Here is a 24,689-nt window from a genome sequence, read left to right on the forward strand (position 1 = left end):
TCAGGTTTAATCCCTCCATTTTGTTCTTCGCTTCGGGGTTCCACATGGAGAGAAAGAGGAGAAGGACACAGATGAAGAAGCGTGAGACAGTAGACACCAATTCCACCCTCTCCACTTCCTTTGCCGCCTTCAGCTCCAAGATAATCCAACTTCCGGTCGACAACACCGTCACAGAGACCCAATATTAATTTCCCGAAGTGTGAGTTTGGTGTTTTCAATTGGTGGTTTAAATTGGGTTTTAATGATTATTTTTCTTCCTGCAATTTGATAACTAGCTTTTGTCGATCAAAAGGAGACGAGAAGGTTCAGGCTTCATCCATCACCGTTGAGTTTCATGTATTTAGATTTGGGGCATAGTATGAATATTTCAATTCAGTCCCAATTTCAAATCAGCCATCGTTTCTGTCTTCTATTCTTCTCAGTCCAATAACAAATTGGGGAAAATTTTAGAGTCACACTAATAATTCTTGGGCTCATCATCTTTCTGTGTCTGCAAACTGACATTCATAACAAGTTTTGTTCTTTTTCAAAGGTTTGTTGTGTATAATATGTAATTCAGTTCAACTTGATTAGGTGTATTGGGTGGGTGTTGCTTTTGATGGGTGTGTTAAACTTTTGTTCTTTAATCCATTTGATGGACTTAAACACTGTTTGAAATAGACGAAATGTGACCTAATTGCTCTGAGAATAAGATCGTGTTTTTTGAGGCCTCGCAAATTTTGTAATGATATTATGTGGTGACACTTCAGATTTTTGGGCATGTGGGATTTTATTAGCCATGTTTGCCTCTGAAACCTTCAAATATCTTTTTGGTGTATTGATGCAAGTCAGCTAGATATTGTTGATGCTTTTTGTAAAAGAAACTCCCACCTCGATCAGTATGCCCTGAAGTGAAACCTGTAGCTATATGACTTTGAATTCATAATTCCAGTTTGTTGTATTCTCAACTTATTAATTTGGATTGGCATGTATGGGAATTGTGGTCAGAATTGTTAGAAATGCTAATATGATTGCTCAGATTTGCAATTATAGTTAAAACTGAAAGAATTGTAATTCAAGCCTCTGTGAGAATTCTATAATATGAAATTTGATAACTTGAAATCAAACTTTACTCGAATAGATAGATGAGTCCCTTTCATGTTAAAGCTTGGTACTTTTTTATTTTATTTTTTATCATCATAATCTTATTTTCAAGAGACCTGGCTTTTTTGGTTTGATTGGGTATAGATTTTTTTTTTTTTTGGTAAACTACATATCTATTTCCCTACAATCTGATTTGTAAAGTTGCATTCCATAGCAGCTGCGTTGTTGTATAGTAAGAAAGATGGATGTTTAAAGGTTGCAACTATCAGATTTGTAAAGGTGGCATTCCCTAGCAGTTTGTAATTGAAATTATTTGTCTGTTTACATGTACAATGAATATATAAAACTTAGCAAGAAAGATGACTTCGATTATCGATTTGTGATTCAAATTATCTGCATGTCAATGTAAATGTATAATCAATATGATTAGTAAGTCTAAGATTGAGACACATTATCAACTGAGGGTTATAGATAGTGGCATGCATAAAAACCAAACATTTAGCAAGCACGAAAAAAATCCTTCTGCACGCGTGAAGCGCGTGTTGTTAGGCTAGTATATATAAAAAGGACCTCTTTACTTTAAAAATTTGAGAATTTCTACTATTTTACATTAGTAGATGACTTCTTTTAATGATCTCAACCATTGATCCTCTAGATTCATATGCAAGAACATGTATACAAAATTTTAACTAATTCCATAATCATTTGGTCATTCAAATTGATGTAAACAATTGTAGGTCGTTAGATAAAATTAAAACGAATATTGTGTTAATCAAATGGTTAAACGTTTTTCATTTTGGCTAATTTTTTGTAGGATTCATATGTGGGTAAATAACTAGGGAATGTGTGGCTTTGATTGTCAAAATACATTTAGAACTAAAAAATACCTTACTTTAACAGTTTAAAGAGGTCCTATATATATATATACACACGCACACACACACTGCCCTAAAAGTGCGGACATTGTTGATTTCTCCACGATTAGGCGTCGATCACACTGTTTCTTCTTGCCGGACGGACAACAAACCTTGGTATTAAGCTTCTTCTTGCCGGTCGATTCACCGATGACAAGTTTGCAGCCAACCTTGATCGGTCTTCAAGTTTTGGGTGAGTTGTTGCCCAGACCTTCGATCTAGAGATCTCCTTGACCTTCTTCTTCTTCATGATAATGTCGTCTGGAATGCCTCTGATGTTCACCCGACAAGAGAAGAACCGTCGTCAACGCCTGATTGTTGAGAACGCAGAGACATCCGCACTTTTAGGGCAGTACAAACGTCTGTCTTGGAATGGCCCTATATATTTATTAATAAATGTCACGAGCCTTATTCTATTGCTGGCCTTGAGCGCCAAGAACTTGAGGGTCGGCCCTGCTGCACAAAATCTTGCAGCATATGCATGCTCGTTGGATCAAAGCACAATAAGTTTCAGGACCTACCCCAGATTTATTGTCAGGACCCACCTCGGATTTTCCCCTGAAAATCCGGAGCAAGCCCTGCGGGGTCCACCTCAAGAGAAATTTTACCAAAAATTTCGGCATAATCTCCCTTGAAAATGGATAACCCTACCTGCCAAATCCAAACATACACTTCTATACATCCTTAACTCCTGGAGCCACCATGCTCCTAGCTCTACATCAACACCCAGAACATAACATGCCTTACTTAATTAACAACAGTCTCAAAGATCATAAGAGCAATTCTAATAAGAAAAGAAAACATAGATAAGGGAGCCAGCGAAAGCTATGTTAGTGACTATGCTTCAACTCCGTGTACGCCCGACCTCTTCTAAGCTAACCTGCAATCTGGGCATTTGAAACCGTTAGAGTGAGTAGACTTTTATTTTGAATAAATTGCATGCGACTATCGCTTTTTAAATATCTTTTCTATAATTATCATTCTCAAGAAAGTAAGAAAGTTTGATTTTAGTTTGGCTTACCATTTCTATGATTTTGGAGTTGACATGGGAATTATCCTTCCGGATTGATTTTCAAATATGATGTGGATTTCTTATTGGGACTTATGTTTTAAGTTGAGTTTTAATGGTTTACATTTTGAGAGGATTCTGGATTAAATTTTTATTATTCTTATTTATCGAAGTTGAGATTTATAAAAGATTACTGAAAATGAGATTTTCGGTAGTTCTCCATCATAATTTTCTCTTTTATTTGTGGATTATCGATTTTGACATTAAGAATATTTTAGCGAGTATTTCGATTGGAGATATTATTTACGATTTATACTTGATAATAAAATCTCGGTTATAATTATAAGTTTGAGAATATTTTGATGTGTGAGACACGTCATTGAGTTTTATTTTATTTTCTTATGATAATTTCAAAGTACGGCTGGGAACCGTACTCGTGACTGCATTTGCATGAACTTGGGGAAGCTTTATGGATTTAAGTGTTTCGTATGTTTTTAGTCACCATACTAGGGTCGGTTCTTATTCATTGCTAGCTAGCCTTTATTAGCAGTCCTCACCATAGGTGAGTCGAGCGCTTAGCGTGGGACTCTATTATAGCTTGGGAGGCTCCGATCGGTTTTTATTCATTGCTAGCTAGCCTTTATTAACGGTCCTCATCATAGGTGAGTCGAGCGCTTAGCGTGGGACACTACCAAAGCCTGGGAGGCTTCGACCCAAGCCTGAGAGACTCCTCTTACATGGTGATATCTTTTCCCCTTGTTTTATTTACTCATTGATGTATTTGTTTAATCAGCAGGGCTGGTTTGTCTATTCTTACGTGTTTCTGGACATAAAGTTTAATGTTTGACCAAAGTTGCATGCATCAAAGTTTTTAAAGTTTAAACGTGGGAAAGTATCTAAATAAGATTTTGTTAAATTATTTAATTTTATTTTGTCCACTCACTCTAACGTTTTTAAATGCTTTCCTTTGGACCCTTCGGTTTCAAATGCCCAGATTGCAGGTTAGCTTATAAGAGGTCAGACGTACACGGAGTTGAAGCATAGTCACTAACACAGCTTTCACTGGCTCCTTTATTTATGTTTTCCTTTCTTATTAGAATTGCTCTGATGACCTTTAAGACTGTTGTTAATTAATTAAGGCATGTTGTGTTCTAGGTGTTGATGTAGAGCTGGGAGCAAGGTGGCTCCAGGAGTTGAGGATGTATAGAAGTGTATGTTTGGATTTGGCAGGTAGGGTTGTCCATTTTAAAGGGAGGTTATGCCGAAATATTTGGTAAAATTTCCCTTGAGGTGAACCCCGCAGGGTTTACTCCGGATTTCAAGGGGAAATCTGAGGCGGATCCTGACAATAAGTTTTACTTTTCTTCACCTTTGGCGACCGGTGTTTTCTGATTGGGTCCGACATCAACGATTGTTGACGATAGTGATTCGGGTTTCGTTTCCAGTTTCTTGTTTTGATGTCGTGGATAGTGTGCTGAGGTAAGACGCCAATGGTGTCGTGTCAGCCATGTGGAATGGTGATGCAGCAACAGTAGCGTCGAGAAGGCGAAGAGGTGTGGCTGTTCAGATCTGTCCTATTAGGTTGGGTTTTGTTGGTGGGCCTATGGCCTAATGGTGGTTAGTTGGGCTAGGGTTATAGTTTCGGCCTAGCTTTGTTTGTTTGTTTTGTTTTTTTTTTAAGGCTTTTTGTTGGTTGTAATTCGGTTGGTTAGTTGTCCCTCCCATTTGAGCGAGGGTTTTGGCCTTCTCTTTGAGCGAGAGTTTAGGGTTTTTATAGGTTGGTGTCGGGGTCATGTCGTTGGGTGTACCATGATTATGGTGTCGTGTCTAGGGACTATTTTAATATCGGTTAGTTCTTGTTGTTAATGTAGTTGAGAAATTATCTCTGTGTGTGTGTGTGTGTATATATATATATATATATATATATATATATATATATGCTGATAATTTTTGGTCATTTTGTTTTGTAAATAGATTGTTTCTTCTTGTAGGTTGATTGAGGTTGATTGTGAGGATGTATCAAGACTTCTAAAATAAGTTAGGTTACGGTTGAACCATTATCGACTCTCGTCTACTGTAATCGCTAATTGTAACGTTGGACTACATGATATAAAAATTTTCTCAAGTTATTAAAACCCAAAATGGGCCTGCTAATCAGCCCAGCCGAGAAGACACGTAGAGCCCTAGGATTCCAGGAATGAAATTTGATTAGAAAGAAGAAAAGAAATAAATATCTACTAATTATCGCCACCACTCACCAGATCGGAAAAAAAAAAGGAAAAAAAAATAAGCACTCAATCTCTTTCTCTCTGGTAAAACCCTATTCATTTTCCCTCACAAACAAATTTAATCCAAAAAGCACAAGTTCCTTTCTTCCTGGAAAAAGTGATTTCCTTCATCACAGAATCAATGGTTCCTTGCGTGTGAGTGATCCTACCTTTCATAACACCGACCACGTTCCTTCTACTTGTGAGGTAAGATTCATCCATTTGTTTTCGCTTTTGAATGTGTTAATTAGATTCTTGCTCTTGAATTTGTTGAATTTCTTGCGAAGAACCTAAATCAGATGATCAAGTTTCAGCTTTATGATTAATTAGTCATATGTGCAATATAGATAGTGAAATTATGATTGAAGTTCAATTTTCGTATAGCGGATTGAATTAGCATTTGTTGAACATGTCCATGAGTTTCGGACCATGTACATGTGTAGGTTTAAGAGAAGAGGTATTGATTTTATCGAGTAGTTAGGTTTTCGTTATCGGAGAGATTAAATGCAGGTTTTTGAAGTAGTTTGTTTTCTATGTTAGGCTCAATGGCTACTGTGGAAGCTGCTCGGCAACTTCTATATGGGGGAATTGGTCGCCTCGGCTGTTTTGATCCATTTCTAAGCAATGTGAATGGGGTGATCTCTGTTAAGTCTGGTTTAAATGTTGCACGGAAGAGGAGTTCAGTCCGTGCTCAGGTAGGTAAATGTTCGAGAGTTCAACAGGATCGCAGGGGGGTTGGTCCCTTTCAGGGTACAAGTGGTGCTTCTCATAGATTGGAATCTATGAGGTACAATTGCCAGCGGGTAGAAAGTTTGAGCGGAGGAACTGCAGAAGATCAGCGTAGGATTTTGTTTGTGGATGAATCAGATAAAGTGAAATCAGTTCCTCATAATGGTATGCCCATTTCAGATGTTAATGAATTCAAAGTGGATCAACCACTGGACCATGGAAATGGGGGTTTTGGGTCGAATGGTAAGCCGGCTGCGGCTGCAATAAATGAAGATTCTTCAAAGAAGATTGAGGATGAAGGTTGGGCTTTGCTTAGAAACTCCATGGTGTATTATTGTAATAATCCCATTGGAACCATTGCTGCTAATGACCCAAGCTCCCCCGGTACTCTGAACTATGATCAGGTCTTTATTCGTGATTTTGTTCCTTCTGGGATAGCCTTCCTTTTAAAGGGGGAGTATGATATCGTGCGGAACTTCATTCTTCATACCCTTCAGTTGCAGGTATATCTCAGTATCCCTATTGACCTTTACCTGCTTGATTCTAGTTCAGATTTTGGAATTTGTATTTTGGTCCCATGCAGCAAGTTTCTCCCCCTGTTCTCGTAAATGTCTCTTGTCTCACACATTTCCTTAGAGATATTCTTATTGTTGGATATACCCTCAATCAACTATAGTACCCATTATGGTATGAAAGACTTCTTCATTACTACAGATTTCTATTAGTTGATTCAGTTTAGTGTGAGTGATCATGCAAGTACTTCAGCTATAATTTTAGGTAAATGGATTTTGTGATTCAAGGATGCATTCACCACAATCTACAAAATATAAAATTGCATATAAAATTTTGGCACCCCTTCGTGATGATAAACCAAGATTAGTAGACCACTCTGTAGTTCTTTATACAGGTCAAATCAAACCAGTATGTAACCAATTTTGGGACAGACTACAAAATATAGGATCCATACACTCACAGCATGTTCCTACAAGTGGGGCATTCTTTAAGCACAGATGCATAACGCATTGTTTCTGTCACCTGCAACTAGTAGGCTGCCATTCGCGATCTTGACTAGGAGTATTCTGCCTCTCTTTCTGCCTCTCCTCCTACTCCTCCTTTCAGCCGAGCTAAAAACTTGACTGGCAACGTCCCTCCCTTGAAGCTACATAGGTTCTCAGCGTTCCTCTAGTATTGCTTGCTTATGCCACAAACACTTTTCGGTTTTCCAATCACCAGTTGTCGGAAAGCTGATAAGTGATGAACTTCCATACAGATTCTATTCGGAATAGTTATATGTCCATCAGTCCATGTGTATTCCAATTGAGGTTTAATCTATATTAAAAACTGAAGAACTTATATCCTAAGGTCTTTAATTGTTTTCTCTACCTTCTTCTATCAATCTACTAATAACAGTATTGATTCTCTGCTCAACTAATTGTTTTTGCCCATTTTAAATGTTTTTGAAGTCTACAGTCCAGGAGTATTGTCTTCCATACTTTAGTTTTAGAAAATATTTGGGAAGAAAAATAACATGCTTTTGTTTTTTGGATGTTCTCTTCAAAGCATGAGCTATCTTATAGATGCTGAATTTGCATTGTACGATTTAGTTTGTTTCTTATATTTACTGCTGTTTACAGAGCTGGGAGAAAACCATGGATTGTTATAGTCCTGGTCAAGGACTGATGCCTGCCAGTTTTAAGGTTCGCACTGTTCCGCTCGAAGGTGATGACTATGCAACTGAAGATGTGTTAGATCCTGACTTTGGTGAAGCTGCTATAGGTCGTGTTGCCCCAGTTGACTCTGGTAGGGATATAAAATATAAAATAATTTTTTTAAAGAATTATCCAAAACAATAAGGACATCTCTCTTTTAGAGTGGTGGTGGATTATATTCTGATCTTGTTCATAATTAAAATTTCAGTTTTATCTCATTAGTTGATGACTAAGACTTGTGCTTTGTGGTCTAGGGTTATGGTGGATTATCTTGTTACGAGCTTATGGAAAATGTTCTGGAGATCTTTCAGTGCAAGAGAGAGTTGATGTACAAACCGGGATAAAAATGATTTTAAAGCTGTGTCTTGCGGATGGTTTTGATATGTTTCCAACACTACTGGTCACAGATGGTTCTTGCATGATAGATCGACGGATGGGAATTCATGGTCATCCTTTGGAGATTCAGGCAAGTTATTTCTTTTAATAACTTTTCACAAGCCCCTTTAAAATGGATTCTGTCATCTTGTAGTGGTTATGCAGTGTGATGTTTCAACTCCTCTTTTCTTGCTTATTTCCACTGAATACTGTTAGGTGGCATTTTATTTATTTATTATTATTGTTTGGCCAGTCTTTGTTTCACATTCGAATGTCTGAAATAGTTGGGAATAATAATGAAAACTGAGGATAGAAGGGCATTTTCAATTTGCAGCACATGAATGAGAGGTAATTTAGGCATAATAACTAGTATAAACGCATTCTAGATATTGGGATTGGCAAATCGTAAATGGGTCCATTCCCAAAGCGTGCATACCAAAGTGGGGAACTGAAAGAACAGTTACTATACCCACTCTGAAAGCCAACATTCCTCCAAAACAAATGCTACCTCAGAGTAAGCCCTATTTGTTATACATCCCTCCTACAACTTTGATGGTCGTTGGTGTGCTTCCCTTTTCACTCATCTTTTTTATAATTCCCTATTTTTTTTTGAAGTGCATGCCTTGCTTTGTGCTGGGCTCATCTGCATGGATATTCATAAACTGTCAAAGAAGCTGAGGGGTTTATACACATCTGTGTGCTGTCATACATGACATATAATTATATATCATTTGGCATTATAAGAGAACACTGACGCTTTTACTTGTAGGCACTGTTCTATTCTGCATTACTTGGAGCACGTGAAATGCTCGCTCCAGAGGATGCATCAGCTGACCTCATGCAAGCGCTTAAAAATCGTCTGGTTGCTTTATCCTTTCATATCAGAGAATATTACTGGATTGACATGAGAAAGCTCAATGAAATTTACCGATACAAGACAGAGGAATACTCATATGATGCTGTTAATAAGTTCAATATCTACCCCGATCAGATTCCATCGTGGCTTGTGGATTTTATGCCCAGTAAAGGAGGCTATTTGATTGGTAACCTGCAGCCCGCTCACATGGACTTTCGTTTCTTTTCTCTTGGAAACTTGTGGTCTATTGTAAGTAGTCTTGCAACATTGGAGCAGTCTCATGCTATATTGGATCTTGTTGATGCAAAATGGGAGGAATTGGTGGCAGACATGCCCTTTAAAATATGTTATCCTGCTCTAGAAGGCCGGGAATGGCAAATCATCACAGGCAGTGATCCCAAAAACACGTAATGTGCCTCTACTTTTATTTTTGACTTTTCTTTCCCCTGATTCAAATATTCATCTTTTACTTAATTTTATGTTGCAGTCCCTGGTCTTACCATAATGGAGGTTCTTGGCCAACATTACTTTGGCAGGTTAGAATTCTATTTGTATTAAAATGCGAAGAAAATTTCTTTCTCATGATCTTGATTTGCACTATGGGTTTTTAATTCCATATTATGCCTGCTTTATGCCAGTTTAGTTGTCTAATTATTATCTTTATTAACTTGAACTGTTTTTCTTTTGGTACTTTTACCATCATTTGGAACTTCATAATTATTGATCTTCTTTTGGTTGTTTTCATTGATAATGTGAGGATTCCAGACACCCTGTGTTTAGTTTGAGTTAGATCAACAGTGGTACTCTTCAGAGCATCATGGTTTTAACTCAGCCATGTGTCACTATACTATATGGCTATACCATACTATCTTTTAGGGAGTTGCAGAGGCTGTTCATTCTTAACATTGGCCAGGACTAGTGATAAAAGAGAGGCTTGGATATATGATTAAACCAGATTGTGAAATGCAGTTTCAGAAAAATTACCTGTTACTTATTTACCAAGAAAAAAATCACTTGACATATTCATCTTTTGTTACTTCACCCGAACACCTTCTTTCGCTCTTGAAATGAACCAGCCTATCCTCTGTGTGATATGGGGCTCATGCTTTCATTGGAACAAGGTCACATTGCTCTGTTGCAAGTGAAAGACACTTTGCACAAACATAACTTGACTGCAAAATAGTATGCTACGATTGGAAGGAGGGTGTCTTGACTTTGGGTGGGTGATAATGTCAGAGTAGGAAGTCAGATATTGATGATGGGTAGGACATACAGAGGGTGTGAGCAACATGCACTAACATGCTAGTCTCTATTCATGTTTATTTACCCTAGCATCTAGCAGTGACTGGGTTATTTGTGTCACTAACACAATTATGGGGCTTGTTTCAGCTCACCGTGGCTTGTATAAAGCTTAACAGACCAGAAATTGCATCTAAAGCTATCAAGCTAGCTGAGAAACGCATATCTCAAGATAAGTGGCCGGAATATTATGACACCAAGCGAGCAAGATTTATTGGAAAACAAGCACAGCTGTATCAAACTTGGTCGGTTGCCGGGTACCTTGTAGCAAAGCTCCTCCTCGATAACCCAAGTGCAGCAAAGAACATTGTGAATGAAGAAGATTCAGAGCTTGTAAATGCATTTTCTTGCATGATAAGTTCTAACCCGAGAAGGAAACGTAGTTGGAAGAAACAGATACTAGTATGAAGGTAAAGAAAGAAATACTCGAACACTAATTAATTGACTACGGAGCCATTGAGAATTGAAGCATGGGACAATTATAAAGTAGTTCAACTGCAACAGGTAAAGTAGAAGCTCTCAGTGGCTGCATGAGGGAAAATGGACCCTTTGTGAAGTGGATTGTATATATTGCGCTTGCGCTTTTTTGTTGTTGTTGTCATAATGCAGTACAGAGAATCAGTGTTCCGACAATTCTATAAGTGACCGAGGCGGCTATATTTAAAATACCTGAACTAGGACTTCTGTAATTATTTGATTTATATTTGGGTCCCATTTTATAATTTTTTTTTTCTCTTCTTATTTTTATGACGAAAAGCCTTGATTTTATAAGATATAATTGTATTCTGATTTCACGCATGATAGATAGCCTATTTTTAGTTCTTCACAGACACACTAATCTACAAGGCAAACTTATTTTCATGGAACAGTAGTGCATTGCACTTGAGAAAGTAGCTATAGCGTTTTTTTTTTTGCCTTCATTAGGGCCTAGCGACTAAATCGACAACTATGGCACTTGCGTCACCTCGACTTCCACGGCCCAAAGCGAGGCGGCAGAGTATTGCAGCTGCACTGCTGGTTTTGGAAGAGAAAAACCTGTTCGTCTCATCGTCACACGTGTCTGGATCATAAAGAGGACCATTGTTACCCGGAGCTCTAGCAGGTTCCCCATCTTCAAGTGTGAGGCATGTTGTAGCTACCCTGCAAGCCATGTCATCTGATATAGCATCCCAAATACCATGATTGGCTAGAATCAAGCACTCATCTTCATTTCCCTCTCTTTCTGTGAAAGAAGTATTCACAAGGTGGTGATCCCCTGTTTGCGCTGCAATCAAATTCAGCATCACAAAGAAGTACGTACTGATCGGGATAGAGTGATAGACTAGTCACACGTCAAACTGTGATATGTGCATATTTTTTTTTTGAGAAAAACTGTGATATGTGCATTGTGCAATCACGCATGAACATAAAGGGTGGCATGAGTGATTTATAAGAACAGTTACATTTTATCTCCGGACTATTGCAGAATTATAGCACTTCAATCAGCAAATGAGGTTAATTTTAATTTTGGTATCGTGAAAGTAAAACTGATGAGACTTTTTATGGTGTGTAAGACATACTCTGCGGCTCTTTCCCCGTTGAATTCAATACGGTGGAACAACTTGGAGAATGTTATACTTGGGAATGCTATATATAAAGTTTGCAAATGAGAATACTAGGTTAGGAGAGAAATTATGAGATTGAACATACTGTTCGTGTAACAAAAATTTGAGATAATGGACTAGCTATTGCGCGCGGACTAGATAAATCACCTGGGGACTGCGATATGTTATGAATTCCATAAACACGCATGCCGTTGTGATGAAAAACCCGACCATCTACTGCACGAAGCCTTTCTTGTTCATCTAGTCTTTCAGGCTGCAACCAACAAGTTAATAAAACAAGAGTCACACCACCAAAATATAAGGAGGTTTAGCATCTACTTGAGTAGAAAAGGCAAATGGGGTACGTATACATGATATTCAAATGTCACCACTAATCCGCTATATTCTTCTTAGGATTAACTTCAGTGTATTACCCTAAACTTTAGGTCACTCATCATGTGTGTCCCTGTTTTTTTTTTTTAATCACATGTACCCCTATACTCTGAAAATCTATCAAACTCGGACAAAATTCAAAATTATACCCAAAAGTGACGTCATGATCTGACGTGGAAGAGACAACAATGACCTACTTGTCAGTTTTTAACCCCCCAAAGAGGGTAGAGATGTCATTTTGCCCATTTACTGTTTTTTTTATTGGAACTGATTTTTTTACTTTACCATTTTTTTTTCTATTTTCTTCTCTTCTCCTTCCTCTCTCTCGATCTCTCTCTGCAGCTCTCATCTTCCCCAAATTTCTTTTCAAAAATCTCAGCTCTTTCGAAACCAATCATCAGCAGGATCATCACATTCTGACACAAGATGCCTGATTTCACTGCCAATTCGATACTTTTCCTCCAAAAAACTTTCACACAAGAATAGATGCATGAAACCTATATACACAATCAAACTTTCACATATGCTGCTTCAGATACGCAGGCTTGTTGAAACTAGCACCACATTCTTCACATGTATTACACTTCTTCACCTCTACTTCCTCATCACCCTTATCCCTTTCCATCTCATCCTACACATCAAAATTTCAATTTCAAAATCCATTCTAAACCCAGAACCCTATCTCCTTCAAAATCAAATACCCAATTCATAAAAATCAAAACTTTAAAATCAAAGCTTGTGTTGAGCCAAGATATGAGAAGCAATCAGTCTTCTTGGATCTACAGATTCCGCAATACTTGCAATAATACCCCCTTATATCTCGGAAAATCGGCCTCCTCTTCTCCTTCGCTTCGCCTTTCTCCATCGCCGCACTACACTCCGATTTTCTGGGTGAAAAGCTATGGTGGATTTTCTCCAAGTTGAGAGCTCAAGTTCATGAAATTTGGGGAAGATGAGAGTTGCAGAGAGAGATGGAGAGAGAGGAAGGAGAGGAGAAGAAAACAAGAAAAAAAATGGCAAAGTAAAAAAATCAGTTCCAATAAAAAAACAGTAAAATGGGTAAAATGACATCTTTACCCTCTTTGGGGTGAAAACTGACAAGTGGGTCATTGTTGTCTCTTCCACGTCAAATCATGAAATCACTTTTGGGTATAATTTTGAATTTTGTCCGAGTTTGATAGATTTTCAGAGTATAGGGGTACACGTGATTAAAAAAAAGAACAGGTACACACCTGATGAGTGACCTAAAGTTCAGGGTAGCACACTGAATTTAATTCTTCTTCTTATATACAAGGAAGGAGAATGGAGTAGGAAAGTTTAATTGAGGAGTTGTCATACCTTACCATCCGCATGAACAAGATCACACTGACGATAATTTCATTAGCTTATATGCTTCATGCTATTGAGTTATGAACTTATGATCACTACAACTAAGATCTTACTGAAGATTTATTTAAAGAAATTGCTTAATTATAGAATATTTTGTATATATTTACTTTCCTTGTATGTTTAGGTGTAGATGTAGGAAATATTTTCCTAGTAGCATTATGATTGTATCTCTATATAAAGCTCCTATTCGGAGAAGAATATTACATTGAAGCATACCAAACCATATTGAATTATTATTTTCTACTTAGCATTAGAGCTTGCCAGATTCGATCCTTTGAATTTACACCCAAAACACCACAAATCGCTGCGTACCAAAACCCCACAAATCACACACAAATTCCCAAATCCCAAAACCAAACCTGAATCCCGAATCACACCACAAACAAATCGTTGCATACATCAAAATCATAATCCCCAAATCCTTGAATCTCAAAAACCAAACCTCCAAAATGGCACACCAAATCAACTACCATACCACCGCACCATGCCGGTCTCCATGCAAACCAAATTCATATGCAAACTCAAAATGTCCACTATGTGGAGTATTAGGTCATAACAAGCGACGTTGCTTTGAAACAATTGGGTACCCGGATTGGTGGGATTTCACCCTGAAACCCCAGAAGAATCGAGCAAAAGTTGTCATAACCACTACAGAGGAAGACCAACCATCTAATACCTCCAATGTTGTACAGTCAGGTATGAGTGGTAAGGTATCTATGAATAGGCAAGTCCTGGATTATTGATACAGGAGCATCAGATCACATGTGTAATGATCCTAGCCTCTTGAAAAAATTAAAACCCTCCTCTCAAAATATTGTTTCTACCGCTGATAGTACTCCAACTCCTGTTATCGGAGAAGGCTCTATTGTCCTATCAAATACATTAACCCTTGATTCTGTATTAGTCGTCCCTTCATTATCATACAATCTTCTCTCAGTTGGCCAAATCATTCAAGAATTATCATGTATTGTCACTTTTTATCCGTCCTTTTGTGTATTTCAAGACATTCTAACGTGGCGGATTTTGGGTTATGGAGTGAGAAAAAAGAAATTGTACTACGTAGATCTGACAGAGACAAGAGAGAAACATATGCAGTCTTTGGGTCAAGCTAATCAGGTCAATAGAGCTGAGAGTGCTAAGAAAGATGTGTGGCTTTGGCATCGCAGGTTGGGTCATCTAAACTTCGGTTATCTTAAGAAGCTGTAACCGTAATTATTTTCGGCTGTCGACTATTCAGATTTTCATTGTGACACATGTGAACTGGCCAAGAGCCACCATATTTCATATTCACCAAGCCTGAATAGAAGCCCTATTCCATTTATGAAGATTCATTCTGATGTTTGGGGCCCTGCAAATATTCCTTCTTTATGTGGCGCTCGGTATTATGATTGTACTCGTCTGACTTGGGTGTCTCTACTGATGAACAAGAGCGATATTTGTTCTCGGTTCAAAGAATTTCACAAGATAGTGTCCACACAGTATCAACAGGCTATTCGAGTTTTTCAGTCTGACAATGGTGGAGAGTATGTTAATGGCCCTATGCAGGAGTTTATGCAATTTCATGGAATTCGACATCAGACTTCAAATTATTATACTCCTCAGTAAAATGGATTGGCCGAACAGAAAAATCGACAATTGCTTTAAGTTGTTTGTGCCTCTTTATTCGGCATGAATGTACCTCTTGAATATTGGGGAGGAGTTGTGAAGTCTGCTGCCCATGTCATTAATCATACTCCTTCTCGGGTAATTGAATTTCAAAACCCCCTGCAGCAACTTCATAATCTACTTCCAGTTCCGTCAAAGCCTAACCTAGAGCCTCATGTATTTGGATGTGTCGTGTATGTTCACATTCCCAAACCTCAACAAAGCAAACATGATCCTCGTGCAAGATGATGTATCTTTATTGGGTATGCCGATTTCCAAAAGGGTTACATATGTTATGATCCTCTCAACGACACCGTCCACGTATCCCTTGAAGTTTCTTTTCGCGAATCCGAGCCTTATTATTCAGGGGGAGCTTCTGAGCCTTCCCTTCAGGGGGAGAGAAGTCGTTAAGGGAATTCTTAGAATTTGTTTGCATTTGAAGAATTTGAAGAATTAGAAGCATTGGAATCAAGATTTGGAATTGAAAATAGTACCGGCATAATGGAACCAGAAAGAAGAAGCAGAAACCCAGACGTGGTTCCTTACTTGTCAGAATTAGGCATAGGCGTGGGTCCAGGAGCAGTCCCTGGCGCTTTAGCGACAGAAGATGACTCAGGCGCTGTTGAGACGCCAAGCCGAGCCGACAAGCTTCCGAGCCGAGCCGTATGTGTGGAGGACCATGTGCTCGTCAGAATTGAGACACAAGGACACGCGTCGCGCAATCAGAGCTGACAGACACACAGAACTCACCACGTGTCGAGCAAATAGTGGCTGACACGCTTGGCGACGCGGAAATTGTTGGTGAGCAGATAATCACTAAATTAACTAATAGACCTTCCGATGTACGTTATCCTAGTAATTTCAGATCCTTCTCAGTCATTTCCCTTCTCCACACCATCAATCGAAGAATCCACCGCGAATGTCCCTCCTCAGGTACCTTTAAATTCAAACCAATTATCTAGGGTAGATGATATTGTAACTAGGAAATCACAGAGGATTACCAAGGGTATTCCAAAGAAACAATACGAACCAAACATCAAAGCCAAAGCTAAATATCCTATAGCTAATTACATGTCTAACTATAGGTTGGCTGGGTCACAGGCTCTTGTCATTAATCAATTATCTAGTATTTCTATTCCTAGTACTGTACAAGATGCAATGGCGGATCCGAAGTGGTCTCAAGCGATGAATGAAGAACTAGAAGCCTTGCAAAAGAACTCGACCTGGGATCTTATTCATAAACCTATTGGAAAGAAGACCGTTGGATGCCATTGGGTATTTACGGTTAAACTCAAAGCGGATGGGAGCATTGACAGGTATAAAGCCAGATTAGTTGCCAAAGGATACACTCAACGCTATGGGATTGATTATGAAGAAACGTTTGCGCCTTTAGCAAAGATCAACACTATTCGAATCTTGATTTCACTTGCGGCAACTAAAGATTGGCCTCTACGACAGTTTGATGTGAAGAATGCTTTCCTCAATGGAAACTTGGAAGAAGAGGTGTATATGGACATGCCCCCAGGAGTCAAATGTAGACCTTGCGATGTCGGAAAGGTTTATAAGTTGAAGAAGTCTTTGTATGGTTTGAAGTAGTCTCCTAAAGCTTGGTTTGGAAGATTCTCCAAATCAATGAAGACATTTGGTTATAGATAAAGCTACTTATATCACATTTTGTTCATCAAACGTAATCAGGGTAAGATTACCGCTCTGATTGTGTATGTTGATGATATGATTGTTACAGGAGATGACCCAAAGGAGATGGAGGCTCTACAAAAGTACCTTTCAAAGGAGTTTGAGATGAAGGACCTTGGACAGTTGAAGTATTTTCTTGGAATTGAAGTTGCAAGGTTAAAGAAGGGGATTTCTTTATCCTAACGAAAGTATGTACTTGACTTGTTAGCTGAGACCGGAATGCTTGACTGCAAGCCTGTTGAGACACCGATCGAGATGAATCACAACCTTGCCATCTATCCGAATCAAGTTCCAATTGATAAAAGAAGGTACCAACGTCTAGTAGGGAGACTTATTTAACTTTCTCATACTAGACCTGATTTTGCTTATGTTGTGAGTGTGGTTAGTCAATTTATGCAGTGTATCGTATTATGAAGTATCTTAAGATGGCACCTGGAAAAGGATTGTTGTTTGAAAAGAAGGGTGAATTGGAAGTTGTAAGTTACACAGATGCTGATTGGGCTGGTGATAAGACTAACAGACTGCCTACATCTGGGTATTTTACATTTGTTAGAGGAAACCTTATAACTTGGCGTAGTAAGAAACAAAAAGTCGTTGCAAGATCAAGTGCTGAAGCAGAGTTTCGAGGTATGGCACATAGAGTTTGTGAGATGCTATGGATTCGTAATGTATTGAAAGAATTGGGTTTCAAACTCAAAAAACCCATGGACTTGCATTGTGATAGCACGCCTGCTATTGAAATTGCTCATAATCCTGTTCAGCATGATTGGACGAAGCATGTAGAGGTAGATCGGCATTTCATTAAGGAAAACTTAGACAGGAAAATCATTCGTTTTCCTTTCATATATACGGAAGATCAATTAGCAGATGTTCTCACAAAAGGAGTGTCAAGTAAAGTGTTTGACAACTCGGTTGACAAGTTGGACATGATCGATATCTATGCACCAACTTAAGGGGGAGTGTAGAATATTTTGTATATATTTACTTTCCTTGTATGTCTAGGTGTAAATGTAGGAAATATTTTCCTAGTAGCATTATGATTGTATCTCTATATAAATCTCCTATTCGGAAAAGAATATATTACATTAAAGCATACCAAATCATATTAAATTTTTATTTTCTACTTTAATGACCTAGAATTATGATGATCACCCCTTAAAGAAAAGGGGAGCTACGTACCATACTTTGTTTTGGGGTATGTGATGCAATGAAAATTTCACCAAGAGAGTAGTAAACTGTTTTAGAAAATATATATATATATGTACGCCTGCATTACCTTGGAATTATCCAAGACTGGTAAAGAACTACCGGCGCGGCCAAGGACGGCGCGTGAGGTACCGGAGTTGGCAATGACAACATTCCGAGCAGTTAAGATTGCCACTACAGCCGCAACCGGCGGCGTGAGGATCATAAATCCACACCTGCAACCATCAGTGATGTTCTCACACGTGCAAGTGTGTTGCCTGAGGCGGTTCATCCTCTGAAAGCTCCTCTCTAGGGCTGCTCGCACCAGATCATGCCACTTGGTCTCCTCTCCTTCCTGCTGCTGCTCGCTCCCCATTTCCAACTCCAAGCTCAAGTTGTCACCAAGCCCTGGAGTGGTGCACAAGCGCCGCAGTTCCTCCACCACGAATTGGTGCATCAATTGTTTGCACAGCATAGACACCTGAACAACATTAATCCATGAATCATAATTAACAAACCCTTCATACAATTCATTCTTAATTTTTTAATCACCAAACAAAATTGAGATGAGATTCAAACATGAGCGAGACTTCAATCACAGAGAAAAAGAGGATGAGTGGCAAGAAGTGATCTTACATGAGAGTCTCCATTAGCGTCAAAGACGGCAAAGAAATGCATAGGCTCTTCACCTAGAAGTTCAAGCCGGCAGAAGTCCTCCTTCACAAATAATGTATCATCAGTAATGCTCTCCGAACGCCTCCTTATAAGCGAAAACTTCCCGAAATCAGGCATCGGATTCCGGTGCTGATCATCCTCCTCATTCTGTGTGGCATTTCATGAGTAGTCATAGTGTAATTAGTCCGGTATGAACTGAGCTGGCGGTGGAATTTCTGGCCGCAAAAGCACAACTTGGAGCGCCTCATTTGGATTCTGCGATGGCGGCGCTCTCGGCATTGCTCCGGCGTATCTGCGTCCCAGTACTCCATCTGGGGTTGGTAGCAAGGAAGAGAGATGGAGGAGTAAATATAAGAGAAACAGTAGCAGGTGGTAGAGGGATGAGTTGTTTGGTGACCCGTGGAACGAGAGAAAGGTATGCATGAGCCATGAATCGACTACGTGGGAGGGAGGCAGAGAGCTAGCTTCTTGCTTTGGGTGTGTAAGTGTAACCGATCGATGCATGCAACTGCATCTTCACGTTTTGTAGGTGTTTCCTTTTTGTCATTTCATCATAAGTTTGTTGCCCTGGGTTTCTGTTTCATTGAAACGTTTTCTTGCTTTGTTTTTTTTACTCACTCCATCTTTACTCGACAGCTATGCCGACCTAAATAGGGAGAGTCTCTATTTTTTTTTTTATTTACTTTTATTTTTTATGGTTCACAGGAGATGGGTGGAGAAGAGTGATCTAAATTTATTTGTGTTGACAAGTTATCTAAAGAAAACTTCTATCTTTTGCTGGTGGTGTTGTGGTCGATATGGAAAGAAAGAAATCAGAGGTTGTGGAATGACAAGGTACAATCCTCCTTCCAACTGGTTTTTCATATCAGAAAGTTTAAAGTTTTGATGGAATCGGTTGAGAAGAAGAAGAATCCGGTTCGTCGAAGTCCTAGACCTTGGTCTCCTCCTCCCATTGGTTGGTTAAAGGCCAACTTAGATGCAGCATATGATGTTGGCTCTCGGAGTGGTGGGATTGGAAGTTGTAGTGCGTGATTCTTCAGCTACCATTGTGGGGGGAGTTTGTTACAGAATTAATCATATTGCTTCGCCGGCGATTATGGAAGCAGTAGCTGGGAGGCCGGGCAGCATGCGAGTTGGCCATCGAGTTCAAGTTGGCGCCTATTTTATTGGAGTCAGATTGCTTGCAGTTGGTACGAGCAACGAAGGAGGTGGAGGTTGATGATTCTGCCTTTGGTGAGGTTGTGGAGGACATTAAAACTTGTTTAGCAATGTTACAGTGTTCTCATTTTGTTCATGTGTTTAGAGAGTCGAATAACTTGGCTTATAAGGTAGCGAAACTAGCTATTAGTTCAGGCTTTTCAGGTCAATGGTTTGGACCTCTTCCTGAAGGCATTCATGGCTTCTTTGGTCACATTGTGTAATTCCTAGTTCTTGTTTGTTTAATACTATCGTCCTTCTATAAAAAAAAAAACACTCCAAATTTACTAATGGCACAAAAACCATAATCGGCAAGCACATACAAAAGAAATCAAACTACAGTAAAACCTTTATAAATGAATAATGTTGGGACCATGGAAAGTTATTACTTAAGAGAGGTTATTATATTATTGATAAATGAATAAATTATCAATTGAGGTTTGGCTGGATTGAGAAGGGTTGAGAGCGATTTCCCTTTTAGAAGTTTAGGGTTCTTACTTCTTGCAATGAAACTGAAAGACAGAAAGAGTGAAAGACTACAATCATTAGTGAGATGAGTTAGTATTAAGGTTCAAAAATGTTACGTTGAGATCAAAACATCTAAAAAACCAATGGCTCAGATTAGTTTATATTTTTACACGAGACGGGACGGGCCTGATAGGCCTTAACTTTTCAGTCTCGTGTCTCGTCCCGTTATTTCTCTACGGGATGGGACGAGACGGGCCTTGTGTTTATAGAATTAGATCTTGTCCCATCCTGTCAAATTTCGGGACGGGATTGGGACGGGACCGGGATTTAGATTTTTCATGCCCACCCCTAACTTCAACAATTGAAAAAAAAATAAAAGGAACTTCAATTCACAGCGGAACAAAACAAAACCAATCGAGTCTGAATGGATCTTGATCGGCTCTAATACCAAGTCAAAAGGAACCAGAAGATTTGAGAAACTGATTTTCTGTATATTCATGTTCTCCAGGAATGGAATATTTATACAAGAGAAGACATACCAATACCTAATAGGAAACTAATTACAAGGAAATAATACAAAATATTCCTAATAACAGCAAAATATTCACAATCCCTAATATTAGGGGATATGACTCACGCCAACAGTATGTATCACCCTTACTCAGTTACTTTGGAAATGACAATTACATGAATGCCAAAATGATGGTTTGAAAATGACTATTGGCCTATTGCATGAGGCCAAAATTATTGTGACAATATCGACAATATCAGACAAAGGGCAAGGCCATGACAGAAACGATGGCTGCGTTTCTCATTGTTTAGACAAGAAATCAAGAAAATAGTCACAGACTCACACTATGGAGGTTGAACGAGATAGCATAGTACTCCTTGTCCTTGATGATATTAATTTGTATGTATCTATATACTGTGATCGTCTATTTGGCAATATATCGATCGTACATTCGTATCAATTACTTCAGTTTTGAAGATGATAATTACATGAGGCCAAGATAATAGTGATAATATCTTAGTACATATAGTAATACTTTACATGGCGCCTATTGCCTGCTCCAATTGCTACGTTGGAAGACAATATGTGTGATTGATTGGCCGAGAAGGCAACTAAGCTTTCCAAGAGTTCGTTCTCCATATTACTAATTTAACGGCTATATGGAAGAATTGGAATATATGGTGTGGGAAGTATCTCTTAGAAGTCAGAACCCAGTGCAGATTGTTACTTTTAGCTGTTGGCTGGTGGGAGGAGATTAAAGCAAATCAAGCTAAATTGCCAGGCAGAGAAAGAAGAAGTACGATGAGGTGGTGTAAACCGGCAGAAGGAGTGATTAAACTAAATGTAGATGCAGCGTTTGATCAGAGCAGAGGCCGAGCTGGAATGGATGGTACATTTCGTGATCAAGAAGGTATGTTTGTGGCTGGGTTTATACAACCATGTTTCTGCAAAACACGCGGAAACTTATTGCATGTTATCATGGGATCCCAGCTAACTAGCGCCAAGCAGCTTGATCAGCTACAGGCCGAGACTGATTGCTTGGAGTTGGTTCTAGCTATTGAGTCCAGCGCTATCGATTGGTCTGAGTTGGGATTTCAATTGGGTGGAAGACCCCAAAGCTAGTATGAGACTGGCTTATGATATTTCATTTGTTCATGTCCAAAGAACAGCTAACCAGGTAACACCTAATAGCTCAGAGAGTATCTCATAATTTTGGTCAATTATGAGATACTCGTTCTTCTATTCAGGAGGCTATCGAAATCAATTTTACTAATGTTTGAGCATATTAATGATTTTTTTTCATCCTTCTCAAAAAAAAAAAATACAACTTAAAAGTGTTGTTTAATCACCATTTGCAATTTGAGAATTTTGTTATTAGGTAAGTCTGTATGAGTTCTAATATCTTAGTGATCAATACAAAAACGATACATGTTCACCTCTAATTCGTGAACAGACATTTTCAGAATGTAGATATCTAACACTTATTTCACAATAAATCGATCCTAAAACTGTCCTAATCCCATATCGACTAATGAAATTACACCAAACTAGTCAGTAGATTCGTGCGAGATATCAAGGAGAGAGTCCATATAGGCAGTTAACCGAGTAATGATTTGTATAAGAGATCTTTTGCAATAAACTTATGAAGCAGTCCTATAGGAAGTCGAGACTGAAACTACTATCACTTACAAATGAGAAGGTTGATCAAATACAGAACAAAATACTACCTCACATTGCCAACAAGAAGCTAGCTGTGTTACATCAATAGTAACAAGCATTATGCACCAATGGACATTTCAGTTATCAAATCCTGAGAAGGTATTATTAGGAATCCAAAATATGCTTGTTCTCGGCCAATACACTGTCCAACAATGACTCACATGCATCTTCAAGTAAATCTAAAACCTGCATCATGATAATGTTGCTTCATTAGTTTAACCTCCCTGAGAACTAGAACTTATAACATTCGATACCCCTATGTATTGATAGGTCCATTAAACTGGTTGAAGGTGGAAATTTTGGGATGGCTAGCTGACAAAGGCAACGTCCTAACCAAAAGAACAAAATGTCCAGACAGCCTCCTTAAACTTTGTCTATCTCTGGTTTTAACAGAGATAAGACAACAGATCATTGCAACTCAGAGCAGACAGTAAAAGTAAACAGAAACTGGAAGTGGAAAATAATATGTAGTCATCCAGATAAAATGACACAAAAAGGTCAAACAAATGGATTTTTCTGTAGGGAGTGAACATGAATCTATGAAACTTTTTTTGGACCAAATGTTATCTTAAGAAACAACTCCAACAAAACAAAAAATATACCCAAAATACTTTTCATTTGTGCAACCTGCTTAACAAAAGCTTGAACTTTTTGAATGCCAATGGGAATACACAAACCATTCTAGTGTAACATTTTCATCCTTAAATTTCTACTAAGCCTTGCGAGCATATTACAGTAAACAACAGCATCATAATGAGTGTGCCACATTATGCATGGCCTTTGATTTCCTCACATTTGTACACACACAAGAAGAAAAGTTTTAACATCAATGATTAAGAAACTGATATATACCTTCTCGAAACCTTGAGCTCCACCATAATAAGGATCCGGCACTTCAGTTTCATCATGTTTCTTACAATAAGAACACATTAACTTGACCTGCACCATCAATAACCATATAAGAACAATCAAAACCATACCAATCCATGCACAAATCACTTGCTACAAACCTTTTTATAAGCATCCTCAGGTAGTGGTTCTCTAAATTTCCACCTATTAAACGCCTCCAAAATATCAGCTGTAGCCAATATCAACACCACAACTCAATCAACATTTCAACATAAAATCATAAACGAAGATCAATTTTCAAGAGAACTGAACCAAACCCACCTCGGTTTTGCTTGTCCATTGCAAGAATAACATCGAAATCTCGAAAATCAGCCGCCTTAATCGGCCTGGATAGAGAAGTTATCTCAATCCCACGCCTTTTAGAGGCCGCCCTCATTCTTGGGTCAGCTTGATTTCCCTTTTTCAACAGCATAATCGAGTCAAACATAAGCAACATCAGAAACTAAAACAGCAGTTGTAGTTGAGTTTTAGTCATACCTCATGGTAATCAATAGTGCCAGCAGAGTCAATCTTGAACTTGGAATCCAAACCCCTCTTCTTGACCAAGTCAGTGAAGACTCCTTCAGCAGCTGGGCTTCTGCAGATGTTGCCCAAACACACAAACAGGACAGAGAAAGGTTTGGTCTCTGTCTCTGTCTCTGTTGAGGGAGTAGAAGCTGCCATTGAGGCCTTGCTGGCAGACCCAGGTGAGAAAGAGGCGGTTAATTTGACAGAAGTGGAATGGCAGGTTGAGGTTTGGAGAGATGGGAAGAGTGGGAGAAGAACATGAAATTGGGGTTTTAAGGAGGAGTGGAGAGAGTGGCAAAGTCGTGAAGTTAGGTGGGTTGGCACTCCACTGTGCAATGCCTTCATTTCTCCAGGAAGTGTGGAGATGTTGGGTTATGTCAATGGAGCTTTGGTTGTGTGACTAATTTTATACGTTGGGGAGATTGGTGGGAATTTGTCTCTTTTTTAGGAAGAGACTAGGTGCCGTGCCCGCGGCTAGCCGCGGGTGGTTTTAGTGTATAATGGAGAAACACTAATTGTTCATAAAAGAGGTGATCATATCATAAAAAATATTAAGGCAGTTATATGGTACAT

General features: G+C 38.8%; 3 protein-coding genes across 3 annotated transcripts; 1 reads left to right on the forward strand and 2 right to left on the reverse strand.

Moving 5' to 3' along the window:
• Positions 1–5,274: 5,274 nt before the first annotated feature.
• Positions 5,275–11,038, forward strand: LOC101292085. Its single transcript, XM_004291580.1, has 7 exons — positions 5,275–5,480; positions 5,814–6,505; positions 7,637–7,802; positions 7,966–8,177; positions 8,856–9,349; positions 9,430–9,478; positions 10,332–11,038. Exons 2-7 carry the CDS (start codon positions 5,819–5,821, stop codon positions 10,647–10,649), a joined length of 1,926 nt encoding a protein of 641 aa, XP_004291628.1. The 5' UTR covers positions 5,275–5,480; positions 5,814–5,818; the 3' UTR covers positions 10,650–11,038.
• A 6,941-nt stretch (positions 11,039–17,979) lies between these two features.
• LOC101311077 (probable protein phosphatase 2C 75-like) lies at positions 17,980–19,084 on the reverse strand. The gene is made up of 4 exons (XM_004293039.1): positions 19,040–19,084; positions 18,767–18,952; positions 18,222–18,611; positions 17,980–18,006 (listed from the first exon to the last, which is right to left on the reverse strand). Exons 1-4 carry the CDS (start codon positions 19,082–19,084, stop codon positions 17,980–17,982), a joined length of 648 nt encoding a protein of 215 aa, XP_004293087.1.
• Positions 19,085–22,681: 3,597 nt separating this feature from the next.
• LOC101292371 (putative low molecular weight protein-tyrosine-phosphatase slr0328-like) lies at positions 22,682–24,434 on the reverse strand. Its single transcript, XM_004291581.1, has 5 exons — positions 24,087–24,434; positions 23,871–24,006; positions 23,711–23,778; positions 23,553–23,639; positions 22,682–22,886 (listed from the first exon to the last, which is right to left on the reverse strand). Exons 1-5 carry the CDS (start codon positions 24,270–24,272, stop codon positions 22,806–22,808), a joined length of 558 nt encoding a protein of 185 aa, XP_004291629.1. The 5' UTR covers positions 24,273–24,434; the 3' UTR covers positions 22,682–22,805.
• Positions 24,435–24,689: the final 255 nt, after the last annotated feature.

Source organism: Fragaria vesca, linkage group LG2, assembly GCF_000184155.1.
Source record: "Fragaria vesca subsp. vesca linkage group LG2, FraVesHawaii_1.0, whole genome shotgun sequence".
NCBI lineage: Eukaryota > Viridiplantae > Streptophyta > Magnoliopsida > Rosales > Rosaceae > Fragaria > Fragaria vesca.